The following is a 17,237-nucleotide window of genomic DNA, read 5'->3' as shown; positions in this document are numbered from 1 at the left end:
AGCTGGGTGCCAGTAATTTACTGTAAAATGTTTACAGTATTATTACTGTATTTTCACTTACAGAATACTATATCATTTACTGTACTTGCATTTACAGTATTATTACCGTATTTTTATTTACAGTATTAGTATTGAGTTTTTTTTTCCATAATTTTTTTTATTTTTTATTTTTATTTTTTTTTATGTAGCCTATGTTTACTTTCGTTTAATACTTCCACACAGACGTGTGATTCCACATGAAGCCTACCGCTCTGCGCTTTGAGAGGGATGTGGGACACGAGGAGGAAAGAGACTGATCTATTTTCTGATATCTTCATGTTTTCTACTTGTTGTAAAAGGTATGAAAAGCGAATTTAATCTTCCACAAGGACAAGACATTTAAGCTATGTTTGAAATTGCGCTGCCAGTGAGAGCGAAACTAAAAAAAAAAAAAAAAAAAAAAAAAAAAAAAAAACCCGTGCGTGTGAAACGCGCTTTACAAATAAACTTGACGCGCCTTACATGTCTAATAACAAGCACAAACTGTGTTGAAATGAATCTGACGTGCAAGTAAAAATGTAGGCTATCTGTCCTACAACGTTTTTCTACTTTACCACAGTAAAGAATGTGAATATAATAGGCCTAATTAAAAGCAAACCAAGCTTTTAACGTTTATAATCCCCTTCGAAAATCGAGACGTAAGTGAAGATTTTGGGGGAAAAACAAGAGATTACATGCAGGGATGAGTCACGATTTTTGAATATTCGATTAGTTTATTTAATTATAGAATTATAGAATATCGAATAGGTTGTGTAATTATTCTCTAAAATAAAATCTCCATGTTTTTGGTGCTAATGCGGTGGTGACGCGTTCATTTAATTACGTTCTGTAATAAGGTCCTGTGTCCTGAATGTTCAAGGACAAAGTTTTTGCACTACCCTCCTAAGTTGCACTTCAGTAAATGTGTAGAAGATGTTCACAGATTTAATGTGACATTTGAAGTGAGTTGAGCGGTCTTATTTTCCTAATTTTTTGTAATGTCTTTGAATATGGGGGAGATAAATCGCAATATATCGCAGAATCGAATCGCAATACTTGCTGTATCGCAATATGTTAAGAAATCGCAATAATTCTTGAATTGTGGCCCAAATATCGCAATACTATCAAATCAAATTTTTGCCAATTTCCACCCCTAACCTACAGGGATGGTATTACCTCATAATCCATTACATTAAAATCATTAAAGCTTCATTCTTTTTCAATACATTCCTGTAGCTTAGATTTCCAGGGAATGAATAACTTAAATTAAACTTAAATACAATGTTAAGTTGCTTTGGATAAAAGTGTCTTCCAAATGCATGCAAGTAAATGTAATGTAATATATATATATATATATATTTTGGTTTACCTAATTCTGCATTCTACAAAATAGACAGCTAATGCTGAAGAGTCGTCTGTTAGCTGTTGTAACTGGATGATGATTCTGCCCTTCATTGTCAGCATCCATGTTTTTGCTTAGAGAACAGACTCTCCTGAAACAGACCATGTCATAGACTTTTAGTGTTATAGTTTACAGAAAAAAACAAAATACAATAACAGAACTTATTACTAATAACAATAACGTGGGGTGAAGATGAGGTAAGATATGATGTTGTATGGTGTTTATAGTTTTTAATCAATTAAACAACATTAAAAATATTAGTTAGCAAAACTTTGCCTCCTCCTCCTCCTCCTCCTCCTCCTCCTCCTCCTCCTCCTCCTCCTCCTCCTCCTCCTCCTCCTCCTCCTCCTCCTCCTCCTCCTCCTCCTCCTCCAGTCCGGAGGGAATGGCTGCTGCAAATTCAAAATAAAGAACAGAAACTGAGGGATGATTGTTTAAAAGCACTTTAACTCTGCTTCCGTTGGTTTCATCTGCAGTTATATTATGTTTGCCTGCTTAACTAATGCATACTTCAGCTAATTTAGTTGATGTCATCTTACTCACCTGTAGATGTTATCACCGTTACGAAGACAAAAAAAGACTCCAAAATACACCTCCGACATTGCAGACGACATAATTCAGACCACAAACTTGAAAATGAAACAAAAGATGAAATTAACAATGGTGTTGGATAAAGGGTTAGTTTACTCAAAATTGTAAATTCTGTCACCATTAACTCACCCTCAACTTGTTCATAACTTCAATTAAATTATTTAATGTGCTGTATACAAAAGATGATATTTTAAAGAGCATGAGCAACCAAACAGTTGGTCCCCATTGACATCCAAAGTATTTTTTCTATTATAGAAGTCCATGGGGACAAGCAACTATTTACCAACAATCTTCAAAATATCTTATTTTATGTTCAGAAGAAAGAACTTCATGCAGGTTTAGAACACATTGTGGGCGAGTAAATGATGACATACATCATTTTCTGTTTAAGGTGTACTATCCCTTTAACTTAGTTTTACTCAGTCAGTGTTGCCAGATGTACGATAATTATCGTATTTGTACGATAATTTCGACCTCTGTACGATGTACGATCAATAATGGAAAAAATCCTATAATGTACGATAATTTCAGAACTGTGTGACACTTCAAATGATGGTCGTTGTAATCAAAGGGCTTCTCATTGATCTAGCTGTGGATTCTACGTCTACCGGGGGAAGAACGTGTAGAGAGAGGGTGCGAGAGACCTTGCGTGTGTGTGCTAGTGTGCCTCGCGAAGCGCATGTAAGGACCCAACCAATATAGTGGGACCCAACCAATATACACCCAACCATGTAAAGACCCAAGGACCCAAGGACCCCCCCTAATATATGTGAACTTAACTTACTCACCAGTTAATATTATCACCGTGACAGCGACCCGGCCGACAGTCAGGAAAAAAGGCAGTAATAAGGCACCAAAACCATTCAGACGAAAGCAAAACGATAAATCATGTTAGTTTGCTGTTAACATAAGTAAAAACATTTGAAAATGTTTGTTTTACATAAAATAGAAATAATATACTAACCTTTTTGGTGAGTTACATGATCTTTTGTCCGTGCATTAACTGCCACTTCACCCCTCAAAAAAACACTTGAAAAGAAATCTCTCTTGCCATTGGTCAGTTTTTCGCGGGCAAGTTCACTACTGTAAATTGATTTACAGTAGGGAAGAATTACAGTAGTGACCCTATATTTTCCCATAATCCTTTGCTGTTTACAGTAACATACTATATACATATTACAGTAAAATACTGTTCAAATTATAGAAATCCATTACAGTGATGTTAACTGAGGCCTGTAGAGTCTGAGATGTAGCTCCTGTTTTTTTTGGGGGGGTTTTGCAGTTTTTCTGAGCATTGCACGGTCTGACCTCTGGGTGAATTTGCTGGGACGTCCACTCCCAGCTGGCAACTGTCTTGAATGTTTTCCACTTGTGAATAATCTTCCTTACTGTAGAATAATGGACTTCAAATTGTTTGGAAATGGCCATAACCCTTCCCAGATTGATGGCAGCAACAATTGCTTCTCTTAGCTCATTGCTGATGTCTTTCCTCTTTAGCATTGTGTTAACACACACACCTAAATGTTTCAGACCAGCAAACTGCTGCTTTTATAGAGGTGATCACACTTAATCAAAGACATTTGATTAGCAGCACCTGACTGCCATTTACCCCTCTTTATTCCTATGGAAGCAGAAAGGGTGTTAGTTTGTCAACCACTGCTTTTCCATTTTGGCCTATTTTTTTGATAATAATACTAATGCACGGTGCAATATGTCATGTGTTGTTGTTCATCTGAGGTTGTATTTACCTAATTTTAAGACCTGCTAAGGACCAGATGATTTTTTTATTATGTCATACATAAAACCAAATAATTCAATAGGGTGTCCTTTCTTCTATCTATCTATCTATCTATCTATCTATCTATCTATCTATCTATCTATCTATCTATCTATCTATCTATCTATCTATATGATTTGATATATATTATATAAAAGACAAAATTATTTTATTTTAAACAATTACATTTTATTTATAATAATTTCAAACTAATATCTAAAATAAATAATTGTATAAATATAATTTAAAAATGAAGCAATGTAATCCACGTGACGTCACACACACACACACACACACACACACACACACAGCATAACAGTGAAATATAGTAGGCTATTTTACTATTCATAATAGCCTCCGCTCTATCCGCGACTGTTTCGATTTGTAACTTTGACATGTCATGCTTGGCTCTGATTGGTAGGTCTCGTGGACATCTCTGATTCTATTGGTTGAACAGCGTACATTGACTATGATGAGCGGAAGTCTCTCAGAGAGGGGCAGATGTGGGAGACTGTCCCGTTCAACAAAAGTGATCCTTCAGGGAAAGTTGCCGGTGGGAATAGATTCAACGCCGTTTATCAAATCTAAACAAGCTCGACAAGAATGGAGATCGAGAAAGAAGTTAAAAAGGTACGCTTATTAAACTGGTCATGGTTCAAAGGGTTAGTTGCTGAAACATTCGGCAACGCCCTTAAAGGTAAAGCCACTGCCATTGTTATAAGTTACATGGCGAAACATTTGGTATAACGACTTGTTGGTTTCGAGCATGGTTAAAAAGCGTGGTTACATTTATTAAGAAATAGGAAGTGGTCATTAATAGGAAGTAAAACATAGAAGGAGGATCCTGGTACCTCTTTATTTGATAGGAAAACATGAATTGGAGTTGATGGAGCCAATAGATTTCAATTTTCCCATATTGTAAACAAGCTACAAGATGTTATCATTATTATATATCATTCTGCAGATACATTCACTATTTTTATAGGGGTGTTACTGCAGAAACTTTCTGCGTACATTACAGTTATTCAACCACAAGCCAAGTTGCAATATGTTGTGACATGCATGTACAGTAAAGAAAGAAGTGGGTTTTTGCAAGATGATGATGTAAAGATGTTAAGTTCCACTTCTTGACAGTTTAAAGTTATAGTTCAACCCAAAATTATAATACTACTGTTACTCACCCACCCACATGTCGTTCCAAAGTTGTTCTTTCTTTCTTTCTTTCTTCTGTGAAACACAAAAGATACTTTGAAAAATGTTTTTCAAAGACAATGAATGATGACCGAAGATGTCAAGCCTCAAAAAGAACACAAATTCAACATAAAAATAGTTAATATGCATTGTGCACTTTGTGTGATGAACAGACTGAAATTTAATCTAAATGATTTGTTCAAATCAGACTGGTCTAGTTCTTGATTTCAATGATCCAGTCAACACAGTTAACATCTCACTGGAGATATAATAAAAAACAAATTATTATAAAGAAGACTTAAATTATACAAGTATTAAGGATTACTTTAATGATACTTTTATGTCACCTTTGCATGTATTTTGAAGCTTGAAAGTTGCAGTCAACTTTGGAAAAGTGTCCAACAGTCTTCAGAGAATTGTAATTTTTGCGTGAAACGGACAGTTTCTCATGTATATAACATTTCCACATTTTTACAGTTGCAACACTAAGTGTACTAAGAGTTCAAGAGTCTATCAAAGAAACGCCTGCTAAATCTTTGCAAGAACTGTAAAATTGTCATGTTTTTAAAAGCAATAATTGAGGCTTGCACTAGTGTTGGTACAGTATAAATAACAGTAGTTACAGGTTTATGCCACAGTGGGCCTCATAGTTTTGCCGTTCAACAGATCTGGAGGGATCTCTCCGTATTTTAGGCAGAAAAAAATCCTCCAGGCATTCTCCATCTTTATGAATACTTGACCTTATAAGGCAGTCTTCCAGCTCAGGAGGATTACTGTTGAGAAATGCTGAGACAGGAATGAACTTTATAATCTAAATATTAGAATATCTAGTGAAGAAGACTGGTGTCAGATTCTTTTCTTACCCTTTAATTATGTTAATTATGTCCTGCTTCATACTGAAGTGTTTTTGTAAAGTCTTTTATTTAGTCCTAAATAGTAAGTTCTATGAAGTTTTAGAAGCACTAGATCGTGTATCTACGGAGAAAAAAGCCTCTTTGAATCTTGTCTGCTTGTCTTATGAGAAACAGACAATGCAATTTCACCTTAAATGGAACAATTAAGCAAGTAAAGCATACATGAAGTGTGAGAGAACTTTCCATGAACATGTTACATGTTGGTCTTTTCTTTTTTTAAATAATTGGAAACACATTTTTTTTTTTTTTTATGAAATTGGGGGTTGGACTATGTTAGAGAATAAAGAAATAATAGTGAATAATAATAATAATTTTGTCTCAAAATTTTGCTAATCTTAATATAAGCTAAATTTGCGACGCTTTTACCTGTTTTGGCATAGTTTATTTATTTAGGCTTTTTTTATTATTGTTGGAAAACTATGCATTATAAATACAGTAAAAAATACACTAATATTGTTAAATATTATTACAATTTGATGTAACTCTTTTTTTCATCATCATTACTCCAGGCTTCATTGTCACATGATCCTTCAGAAATGATTCTAATATGCTGATTTGCTGCTCAAGAAACATTTCTTATTATTATCAATGATTCTTTGATGTATAGAAAGTTCAAATGGACAGCATTTATTTGAAATGTAAATCTTTTGTAACATAAAAATCTTTACGATCACTTTAATGCGTCCTTGTTGAATAAACTTAATTTATTTGGATCAACTGATTGATAATTAACATTTTCTGATGGTTCTGCAAATCCTTTCACTGGTAATTTGTTTTTAAAAAAAAACTTAATAAGAGTTTCATACCAAATTTGTGGAATGTGCCAGATGGTTCATTAAAATACCATGCAAATGCTTTTTAAACTTAAGATGATTTGATCAACACATGCGTTTGATACGTGTTGATTTCTCCAATGTGTCTTTATGCATTGTTTTGGCAGATAACCCTGGGCCATGAGATTGGAGCCGGAGCTGCCTGTCTGAAATGCAAGGACAAGTGTGAAGGCTTTGATCTTCACTTCTGGCGGTTTGTACTTGCTTCCTTCCTATGTATTTGTGTAGTGATATTGTTCATGCGTGTGGTTTATACTGTGAAAACTGTGTAATCATGTTTGGGCCATCATTGGTTTGACTTCTCTGTTTTTATCCATCATCATCTTGAAAAACAAGGCAACATGCGGTACCAATTCTATCTGACAAATACGTCAAGAAAAGTGTCATGCTGAGAGAGCTCTGGCCGTTAGCTGCGCTCGACCAGTTTTTCTGAAGCGAGAGTCACAGGTGCCAAGATGCCCGTGCCAAAGCTCTATCGCTACGGCGGCGCTGCGTGACATTCCCGAGCGCCCTCGTGGGGCTTCAGGAATTCTTTGAATGAAAAGACGTCAATGTGGAGGTCATTGGATGCAGAGCCAGAGACTTCATCTTTGTGTTTGTTTCTATGCAGCAGAGATTGGCGACTAGCCATCCATTGGCTGAACAGAATTAGTGACATCTGAGTGGGAGTAAAGTGACTCAGACAGGCGTAGGCCCACTTCCTGTTCCTCATCTTCAATTCAAAGTCTTTCGTTTTTAAAACGCTTTGGGTAAAAACATCTGTGCTTTAATGCTTTGGATCACTGACATGCTGAAACATTTCTTTTGGGTGAAGATAAAGACTCTTTGGATTTGTGGCTACGATTTATGTTGTAACATTTCCAAAGACCATCATTCTTTCTGCTTGGCTCTTTTTGATATGTTAAACAGCTCAAAGTGTCCTTAAAAGGGGCCATGTTCTACTTTTGTAGTATTTTATTTTCTTCCCTTATAATGTCAGGGTTTCTTGCACTAAAAAGTCATAATTTAGTTTTCCGGATTACCCTCTCGCTGACCCTGCGTTCACAATAGCTGAGTTTCCATACAAAGTTGCGAATGTAACTTATTGAGCACATACATTTTTATGCACATCTTGGTGTTTCCATCCAGCAATTTCTTTATGCAATATGCTGAAATTCACATTAACAATTGGTGGATGGAAAACATAGCTAATTACAGTGGTTTGAAACAACAAAGTGACCTGAATGCATTCATTTTCCATTCAAATTGTCAACAAAGAGTTTGTCATGACATGTCCAATATAAACCTTAAGTCAACTTGCAGATAAACAAAGCACTTTATCCTGCTCTACAGAAACCGAAGTCTTTTCTCAGAATGTTCACAGGTCTCATTGAATGCAGTACAATATGATTTATTTATTTTCTGTTGCGGTAAGAATCATGACGAAAGGGTTTCAGCATGTAACCCACGTTGTTCTTTTTCCAAGTAATAACTGACTACTCTGTGCATGCCGTAACTCGACGTGCACAGCAATCCAAACTAGTGTCATCAGACTCTTAACTTAACAAAACAGACATAACTCAGAGAGACAGCTCGTCCGACAGTAATAATATGATACTCTCATTCTCTATCAATCATTGTTTTTCCCTCCAGTATTCTGCGGTTTGATTCTTCATACAGTGCAAATGTTTGGGGTCAGTGTCTTATGCTTATGTTTTCTATTTTTAAAATAGTTTAATTATTCCTGTGACTGTGAAGCTGTATTTTCCGCATCATTACTCCAGTCTTCAGTGTCACATGATCCTTCAGAGATCATTCTAATATGCTGATTTGCTGCTCTAGAAACATCAATTTTGAAAACTGTTTTTTGTAACATTATAAATGTCATTTACTGTCATATTTAATTAATTTAATGCATCCTTGAATAAAAATATTAATTTATTTCCAAAAAAATCGAACTGACCGCAAGCCTTTGAATTGTAGTGCATTATATAAGTGTTTCCACAAGTGTTCACCCCAAAATAAAAATTCTGTCATTCTCTTTATCAGAAAGATTTGCCGAAACTGCAAGTGCGGCGTTGAGGACCATGACGTGCAGCTTGAGACGGAGGAGAATAAGAAGGTGGGGAGGCTTTTTGAGGACACCAAGTACACAGGCCTCATAGCCAAGCTGAAGAAAGATGGCATCCCGTCTTATAAAGGCAACCAAGTCACGTTCAGCATCCCGGCAGCCACCATCAGCACTGCTACTCCTGTTCCGGCTTCCACTTTTGTCCCCGGCTCCAGCCAGACCTACACCCCCAGCTCTCAGTCCGCTCACGCCCCACCTGTTGCTGCCACTGCGGTCCCAGGAGCGTCAATTCACTCCCCTGCAGCCCCAGCAACAGGCCGTACTGCTGCATCAGGAACAGGCCGTACTGCTGCATCAGGAACAGGCCATACTGCTGCATCAGGAACAGGCCATACTGCTGCTTTAGGGACAGGCCATAGTGCTTCCATCCCATTTAAAGGCCCTGGTGCTGCCACTACTGCTGTCCCAACCCCCACTGCAGTGCCTGCCAAGACAGATGTGGTTAAGTCCGTTACCTATGAATGGGCTCCACCTGGGATCAACCAAGGCTTGGTAACTCTCTTAATCTTAAAATCATATACTATGATTTACTATACATTACATTATATTTCAATTAAGTTTTATTATATATATATATTCAAACTTGTGCTTGAGGGTCAGTTTGTAATTGTACTATGATACTTGTATCCACTAGAGGTCACTGGTCTCTACTTCTTCTTTTTTAGACTTTGAAGGTTTGGAAAACGTTAAGTGCTCTACCAATATTTTGATTGTCTTAAAATGCTGAATAATAGAAATATCATTTGCATTTATAATTAAGCTGATACTTAAAAAATGAGGTAAAAACAGAAGTTTAAAATATTAGCAGTAATGTTACTTTTTTTTTTTTTTTTATCAATTTTTTTTCCAATAAAAACATTATTCTTCAGAAAAGAATATAAAAATGCATGTTCTTTTAGTTTTAATTAAAAACATTCTTTGAGTAATGAAAAGTTACACCTTTCATTGATAGAAATCAAGCTGACCTTTTTGTCTGTAGGCCTACATGTAAACTTTCTGTTGCAAAATTATACATAAAACTTAATAAAATAATAGAATTATACACTTATATTTATTTACTATTATTTTTATTATTAATATAATTAAATTATTCCAAAATATTTATAAAAATATCTCTTAGAATATCCCAAAATATATATTTTTTAAATATGAAAGGAATGGTTCACCAAGAATGAAAGTCCTGCCACTCCTTTGTCATTTATTTTTGAATACCCTGCAATTAAAAATGCATCACGTTACAGAAGCCAAATAAGAGTTGCAAATCCCGTTTCATATTGACCAAAAAACATCACGTTTGTCCTCTCAGGCTCTGCTCTACATGGAACTTCTGCCTCCGGAGCGGCGACCCATCGCTGGTTCGGCGGGAGCGGATTACCGTAAGAAGCAGATGGCCAAGCAGCTTCCCGACCACGACCAAGACCCTGAGCGCTGCCACGAACTCTCACCCAGCGAGGTCAAGCAAATGCAGCAGTATGTCCGAAAGTACAAGGATGAGGCGTTGGGCATAGGCGACATCACCTTGCCCGAAGAGATGGGGCTGCAGGCAGGTTTGGCCGGGGAAAGGGGCCCTCAAGGTGTCGGGGCTGGAGGGAAGCCTGGTGTTGGAACAACAGGGACACCAGGAGACAAGGGTGATGCTATTGCTACAATGGGAAAAGTTGGCGCCCCAGGGGCTGATGGAACTTCACTCAGTGGACCTGCTGGTAACTACGTAAGTATTAACGGTAGTAATGGACACCTATTGTGAATGTGAATGTTGCTTGCCATGAATACTTTTCTCTATTACATACAAATAGCGTCTGTAACCTTTTTATTCTCATTATCCTTTTATATCTAAATGAATCTTGATCTAGATTATTTCCAGTTAAATGTCAACATCTATTAATGAAAAATCCCCTTTGGAGTTGTTGAGCAGCAGTATTTATTTCCACCACATGTGCGCCACAGGAGTCAAATCATTCTCCTGTGCTTATCTCCGGATTCACTTGATTAACATAAGAGCGGTTCATATACTGCCAAGCCTGTGTTACTCAGGCAGCTGGAATGAACGTTATGTTCTTCCAGAGATCTTCATAAATTACCACACTTAGTCCCTGTGGTTATGTTCGAGCTCGGGTGGATTTTTCCAAAATCTATTGTAAGCATCTGAAATCTCATGATGGAAACACATGTATGCCATCAGCCTAATGTTCTTGCCCTTTTTAAAAGGATAGTTCACCTAAAAATGAACATTGTGTGTGTCTTTTTATTTACTCAACCTAATGTTGTTCCAAACCTGTATGCTGTTATTGTTGCCCTGGAACAGATAAGAAGAATTAAAACAATCTTCTGCAGCTCTTTCGCATAGAACAACAGTTCATAATGATCACATTTCTCATGCTCTGAAAAGCACCATACATGTGATCCATACAATTCCTTTACTATATTTATAAGTTTTCTGAAGTCAAACAATAACTTTCTGATGAACAAACTGAAATGTTATTCACTGAAAATCTTGCCCCCTGCTGCAGCTATAATTATAATTGCGAGAAATAAAGTTATTTTGTGAGATATGAAGTCATAATTATACAAAATAAATTTGCTTTGTAAGATATACAGTCATAAATATGAGAAATAGTCTGAATTATGTAAAATAATCACATTGTGAGTCATTTTGAGATATAAAGTCATAAATACAAGAAGTCGTGAAATAAAGTTATAAATATGAGAAATAGTTATTATTGCATGCGATAATTGCATTGTGATAGTCATAAATATGAGAAATTGATTATCTAAAAAAGTAGAATTATGAGATATAGTCATAAATACGAGAAGTAAAGTTGTGATTATGAGATTAAGTAATTAATAATCTAATAATTACAACTTTATGTTTCATTAAGTCATAAATACAAGATGTAAATTCATAATAATGTGAAATAGTTATATGATATAAAGATCAATACAAGATATATCATTCATATTGTGAGATTGAAGGCATAATTATGAGATATAATGAGATATAAATGTGAGATATAAAGTAATTATGAGAATTAGTCACATTTTGTCATATCAAATAATGTAAATCTTGGGTCTATTCATTTAGACTTGGTAGTTTTTCCTATTTCCAATATTCATGTTTCACCTGGGGTGATGAATTTTTAAAGTGAACCATCTCTAGTCTTTTCATTAATACCAACCTCCCCCGACTGTGTTTTCCCCCCTTTCATTCTTTATTGATGTTTATGCCAAGCTGAACTCATCACTGAATCTCTGCCCACAGTCATGTCACCGGTGCCAGCTGCCCATGAAGAAGGGTGAGCCGGCGGTTTACGCCGAGCGGGCAGGCTACGATAAACTCTGGCACCCTGCATGCTTTGTGTGCTGTAACTGCAGCGAGCTACTGGTGGACATGATCTATTTTTGGAAGAAGGATCAGCTGTACTGTGGCCGCCATTATGGAGATAGCGAAAAGCCTCGGTGTGCAGGTTGCGATGAGGTGAGTGGAGGCAAAGTAATTCACATGGTCAATGTCACAAATTTGCTTACATTTGTTTAGCAACCTGGCAGACTAGGGGCTGGTCCGAAAATTGGGCTGATGGTGCAATAGGTGGCTCAGTCTGCATTGTCTTAGATGACAAGTTCAATGGTTCATAATGAAGATTGGTGCAGTAAAAAGTGTTCAAAATTTGAATTTTGTTAGAGCAGTACCTCTAGTAAAAAAGTCCTTCTGTCCACTTTAACGTATCCACTGTGGCACCTTAGAAACCGCACCACGAATTGGGCTAATTGTGCAACAGGTGGCTCAGTGTGCATTGTCCTATTTGTTCAGTGTTCAGTGGTTAAAGGAGCTGTATGTAAGATTGTGGCCAAAACTGGTACTGCAATCACTTTCAAATTGCTGTAGAGCAGTGTATCCCCTCCCCCTCCCCCCTGACTCGAGGTTGCCAGATATGCTGCAGGATCCAGCACGAACGTTTGTAGCTGCAGCTGTGGTAACTAGAGCAGAGCTGGCAACCCGGATGCCAAAACACTACTGACTTTAGCCGCTTTCCGACCAAGTAGTTATAGGAACTTAGTTCTAGGAACTGTCCACTTCTAAACAGTTCTAAGAACTACTCTCCCCCAAACTCGGTTTTGCTGTTTGCGTTCGCACTGGCCAAGTGGCCATAGGAACTGGTAGGAGGGGTAAGGGAGTGACGCAAGCACGGTGACTTTTATTTTGACGGCGCGACGGACCTTTATTTTGGCGGCGCTGAGAACGCCAGAGCAAACAATGCTCGCATTCTCTGTGTTTATTAGTTAGCAATCTGTCTAACAGTACTGTTTAATATCTTATTAGATAGAACTGTTATAGAAAGTAGACAGTATATGAAAAAAGGTTATTAGCCTATGCCGTGTGGTTGATGTCCAGTGTTGCTAGCTGGGCAGATAAACATAATCATGTTTGGCTTGGTCCCCTCAAAGTTGCGTTGGATTTTCTCTTCAGCATAAAGGTTTAGAGACCCATCTATCACTGTTTTCCATGTTTGTATAGTTTATGGAGTAAATATATATAGGCTATAATCTGTGTGTTAACATTCTAGCTGTTTTAAAAATGGCGGGTGCTGATGTTCCGCGTGCGTTCGGTCAATCAGCGTACACTAACGTCACGGATAGTTCCTATAGTGCTGGTTTAGACCCTACTCTGAAGTAGGACCCAAATTAGTTCCTACAAATGGAGTTCCTAGAACTAAAATCGTTCCTAGTTCCTGCGGTGCGAACACGCCGACATCCGGGTACTTTAGCCAATAGTTCTAGGAACTGTGAAAAGGTTCCTCCGGTCGGAAAGCGGCTTTTGTGATTGGTAGATAGGTGGAGGGTGGAGCATCAGGCCAAAACACAACATGACAACATCAACATCAGTTGAGGGCTGCAACTTCACTTTTAAATGACAATATCCTGGCCGGACTACTCTTGTCAGTGATATAAGTATTTGAAATGAACATGATTTCTTAATGTCTAGTGACATATCAGGGCCATTTTATGATTAATTGAAATACATTTCTTACATACAGCTCCTTTAAAAAAAAAAAAAAAAGAAAAAGATTAGTACAGTAAAAAAGTGCTCAAAATTTGGATTTTTAATTAGTGTAGTAACCTCTAGTATACAAAGATGTTATGTCCGCTCTAACGCATCATCTGTAGTGGCTGAGAAAGAGCGCCACAAAATGGGCTGATGGGGCAATACGGCAGTGTGCATTATCCCACATGCCAAGTTCAAAGGCCAATAAAAAAAATTGGTACAGTAAAATGTGCTGAAAATGTATATTTTGTTGGAGCAGTTATTCTAATAAAAATCTGTTATGTCAGCTTTAACGCATCCTATGTGCGGCCATGAAACCGTGTCAAGAAATGAGCTGATGGCACAATAGGCAGCTCGTGTGCATTGTCCTATATGCCTATATAGACCCCACCATATGTTTCATGTTAAAATCTGAACAAGTCTTAGTAAAATAATGAATGCAATTTTGTTGAATGTTCTTAAACTGTTTCTTATGTCGAATGTTCTTAAACAATTGTGTCTGTGTGTGTGTGGCCTAAAGCTCATCTTCAGTAATGAGTACACTCAGGCCGAGGGCCACGATTGGCACCTGAAGCACTTCTGCTGTTTTCACTGTGACTGCGTGCTGGCTGGAGAGACCTACGTCATGGAGAAAGACAAGCCTGTTTGCAAACCCTGCTACATGAAGAACCACGCTGTGGTAAAGAGAAGACATTCCTTACTTTCTCTCTCCCTCACTGTTTCTCTGCTCTATTTGATTTTGAGTATCTTTCTTTCTATTGGATGTCTTTTTATCTTCCACAGAATGGAATGTATAAATGAAATAAGGCATTAATATGTGTTTAGTAATAATAGTAAAGTAATAGTAAAAAGTAATAATAATAAATAGCCAATAACCTAGTAATATGATATATATATATATATATATATATATATATATATATATATATATATATATATATATATATCTTAGTACAATAATATTTAAATGTTTTATCAATTTATAGATAGATAGATAGATAGATAGATCATTGAAACAATTAGCTTTACAACCGTTGTACAAGTATCATTCATGTCACGCCTAAATGGAAGTGAATTCCTGCTAAGCCTGGGCTATTAAAACTAACATGCTCGGCATGTGTTTGCCAGCCATATTGGTTCAGGAGCAGGTGAAGGAGATTAAGGAAGTGCCAGTGACATGATAATCAGAGGAAAGGGAGGGCGGATGCGCTTATAATGGAGTTGTGTGATATCGGACACCACCGTTCTCTCTCAACGCCTGCATGTCCAATGACACACAGCTCTTATGACTCATCTGTTAGACATCAGCTTAGAAAGGAAACTTCAGACATTCAAATAGAGCAGAGTTTTTATATTTGATCATCTGTATATTATATTAATATAATATTTATAATAATTATTCACACACATATGTATAATTATTATTTTTAATAATATAAGTATATATTATATTGATATAATAATGTTAATAATTAATGAGGGTTGCTTCCAAATAACTTTGATTGCACTTATTACAGGTGCAATCACACTGGTGCATCCTGGGATGCCTTGCTGAAGGGCATTTAAAATCTACATAAAATATTAATGATTATTAATTATATTAATGATTATATTAACTATTAAAATATGAATTATTGATTGTGCCTGTAACATATGTAATCAAAGACGTTTGTCACAAGTGTTATTTCAAACAAATACATTTACTATGATACACTTCTTCCTGTGAATTTTTCCATGTCTCTCTGTGTTCACAGTGTTGTGCGGCCTGTCAGAACCCCATCGAGCCTGAAGCTCAGCGCGTGTCGTATGGAGAGCACCATTGGCACGCTGAGCCCCAGTGTTTCCAGTGCTCCTGCTGCTCCAAGTGCCTTATGGGCCAGCGCTTCATGGCCCTGCAGGGAATGCTGCTCTGCTCCGTAGAGTGCAAGAAAAAGATCATGGCCTCATGAAGGAACAGCTACGAATTCTACTTTATTTGGGAAAGTGCTCAGAGCACTGCAAACCAGTTTCTCCCTAACGCATTACTCATAAATATATACTCCCAATATTTTAGAGATGAATGTAGTTGAATGACCAATCTTAATTTTCATGTCATTTGAATGTTTTTTGAGAAATAATAAGCAATATGTTGGAGCAGAGGCTGATGACCCAATTTAATAAGTGTTGTCAATGTGACAGTGTCTTTTATTATTAATAATTTAGTATTAATAAACAGAAGCAATGATGGCTTTTGTTTTTTGGCTACTGAATTTTTTTCTAAAATTGCACTTTATGTTTTTCATAGCTTTCATTTTGTAATCCAATAAATGTTTTGCAGTAATATGAATGGATTATTTCCCCATCTTTCCACTTCAACTATGTATCCAAATATCCATCGTTATTGTGACGTACAAGTTCGGGATCTCAAGGGACTGGTGTTACGTTCATGTTAACGTCTTGAACGCTTCACACCATTGAAAATTCCAATCTAGGCCGGCACTTTTGGGGAAAAGTTAGTCCTCTGTGTGTTTTCTTACACTTAGCTGTGGAAACCGGGCACAATTCAAGGAAGCCCGGTTCCATTGTCTCTAATGGTGGCGAACTTAAGACTATGCCGTCATTTCCTCCCATCGTAACTGTCCACGGTTGCACGAGGGGCTCTACTGTTCCACCTCCCCTCACCTCACGCCACACTAGGGTGGAGTTTTCCAGGAGGGAATTCTTTCCTTCAATGTCACTCCTCGTGCAGGAATTTATTTACATGGTGCTTTCCCTGCCAAACATGGAAGTGCACTTACTTGCATGCTTGCCTCCTTAGCACTTGTTTTCCCATGAGCACTAACTGTGCAAGAGATATGATCTGTTGATTTGTAGCTCCCTGAGGTGATGAAACAGATGCAAAGCATTAAGCGTCACTGCTGTTTAGCGAAATTATAGCACAGACCCCACACATGAAGAGTCAAGACAGGCCAGGGAGATGATCCAGATCCCTGGAGGATCCTACTGGTGACAGGAGAAATGTGACAGGTGGGATCCTGGAATTACACTCGTTAGTCACAAAACTGTTGAGCTTGTTTTTTACAGACATTTGAGTAATGACAATATAGCAAAATATGGTTATTAGGTTTGGACTCTCTTTCTGCCTATATACTGTATGTTCTGGCTAACTATGCAGTGATGTCTTTTGAGCCTTAGTTAAGTGTTTGTATTGCAAGGCCCCCTCCTCAGTGCGGTCATGTTTATCTGGCCTTTAGCTGAGAAAATATTCCTAGATAAGCACATAGAAACAAAACCGGTCCATTGTGTAGTTCAGTATTGAAAAATAATCTGGTGTTAGCACATTATTAAAGTGCACATGGCCAGTTCAATCAGTTGGGTTAC

The 17,237-nt window shown here is 37.2% G+C and overlaps 1 protein-coding gene and 1 long non-coding RNA gene across 2 annotated transcripts; one reads left to right on the top strand and one right to left on the bottom strand.

Moving 5' to 3' along the window:
• Nucleotides 1–1,769: 1,769 nt before the first annotated feature.
• On the bottom strand, nucleotides 1,770–4,111 carry LOC311070939. Its single transcript, XR_014603729.1, has 3 exons — nucleotides 2,800–4,111; nucleotides 1,964–2,049; nucleotides 1,770–1,812 (listed from the first exon to the last, which is right to left on the bottom strand). It is a non-coding gene; the product is annotated as an uncharacterized lncRNA (long non-coding RNA).
• Nucleotides 4,112–4,262: 151 nt separating this feature from the next.
• tes (testis derived transcript (3 LIM domains)) lies at nucleotides 4,263–16,197 on the top strand. Its single transcript, XM_084095079.1, has 7 exons — nucleotides 4,263–4,418; nucleotides 6,834–6,919; nucleotides 8,755–9,328; nucleotides 10,143–10,547; nucleotides 12,096–12,311; nucleotides 14,398–14,556; nucleotides 15,632–16,197. Exons 1-7 carry the CDS (start codon nucleotides 4,392–4,394, stop codon nucleotides 15,824–15,826), a joined length of 1,662 nt encoding a protein of 553 aa, XP_083951205.1. The 5' UTR covers nucleotides 4,263–4,391; the 3' UTR covers nucleotides 15,827–16,197.
• Nucleotides 16,198–17,237: the final 1,040 nt, after the last annotated feature.

This window comes from Abramis brama, assembly GCF_963993115.1.
Source record: "Abramis brama genome assembly, chromosome: 20".
Lineage (NCBI taxonomy): Eukaryota > Metazoa > Chordata > Actinopteri > Cypriniformes > Leuciscidae > Abramis > Abramis brama.
This window is presented reverse-complemented; position numbering and strand designations above follow the sequence as displayed.

Excerpts from the sequence above, each read along its gene's own strand:
- tes (XM_084095079.1), top strand. The coding sequence starts at position 4,392 with ATGGAGATCGAGAAAGAAGTTAAAAAG. Across the intron at positions 12,312-14,397 it reads GGTGTGCAGGTTGCGATGAG|CTCATCTTCAGTAATGAGTA; the intron begins GTGAGTGGAGGC and ends TGTGGCCTAAAG. Across the intron at positions 14,557-15,631 it reads ACATGAAGAACCACGCTGTG|TGTTGTGCGGCCTGTCAGAA; the intron begins GTAAAGAGAAGA and ends CTGTGTTCACAG.